Raw genomic sequence first — 678 nt, forward strand, 5'->3', positions numbered from 1 at the left:
TCGTATCCGCAAGCCACTTTGACTGAAATAATACCAATTATTCAGTGATTTCGTTTCGCTTTGTCTTCTTCTATTCCTTTAATCACTTTATTGAGACAAAAATTACCTATCACAGTGCCTTTCAGTGAACTGATTTCCATTGGCATCGTTTGGTTTTCGTAATTGCCTATTCCCAACTGGCCAACATTGTTTTCACCCCAACTATACACCTCACCATTTTCAGTGACTGCCATGGTGAAGGTCGTACCGCAGGAAATGTAAACAATCTTCTTTCTATTAAAGATGGTGGTAACTTGCTTAGGTGTATTTAATGTAGCCTGATCCATGGTGATATCACTACTCTTCTCTTGTATTCTATAATCATTTACTCCCCAAGCATATACCTAAATCAAACTAGCTATTCAGCTCGTAATAACGGAGAATCATCGCCACTTTGTTTACCTCACCAGACTCCGTCAACGCAACAGAATGATAACTCCCACACGCGATATCGACGACACGCTTCCTGTCCACATCGTCTTTTAAAGTAGGCATGTTTATTAAAGTAGGCGTGACAACTTGATCATACGATCCATTTCCTACTTGGCCGTATTTATTACAACCCCAAGAATATACCTGTGAAGAACAGAAAAATTAATGAACATCAAAGCTGATTGTTCATCCTTGTCTAACTCACGT

At 39.2% G+C, this 678-nt stretch overlaps 1 protein-coding gene across 1 annotated transcript; it reads right to left on the reverse strand.

Annotated features, from left to right (window-relative positions):
• Window positions 1-4: 4 nt before the first annotated feature.
• On the reverse strand, window positions 5-615 carry LOC108720182 (RCC1 and BTB domain-containing protein 1; the record flags this gene model as incomplete). The annotated part of the gene is made up of 3 exons (XM_018462825.1): window positions 5-22; window positions 107-383; window positions 442-615. Coding segments are annotated over 3 exons (469 nt in total), but the record flags the coding sequence as incomplete, so codon positions are not given.
• Between the last annotated feature and the right edge of the window lie 63 nt (window positions 616-678).

Source organism: Mycetomoellerius zeteki, unplaced genomic scaffold (genome assembly GCF_001594055.1).
Source record: "Mycetomoellerius zeteki isolate Tzet28-1 unplaced genomic scaffold, Tzet1.0 C4307896, whole genome shotgun sequence".
NCBI lineage: Eukaryota > Metazoa > Arthropoda > Insecta > Hymenoptera > Formicidae > Mycetomoellerius > Mycetomoellerius zeteki.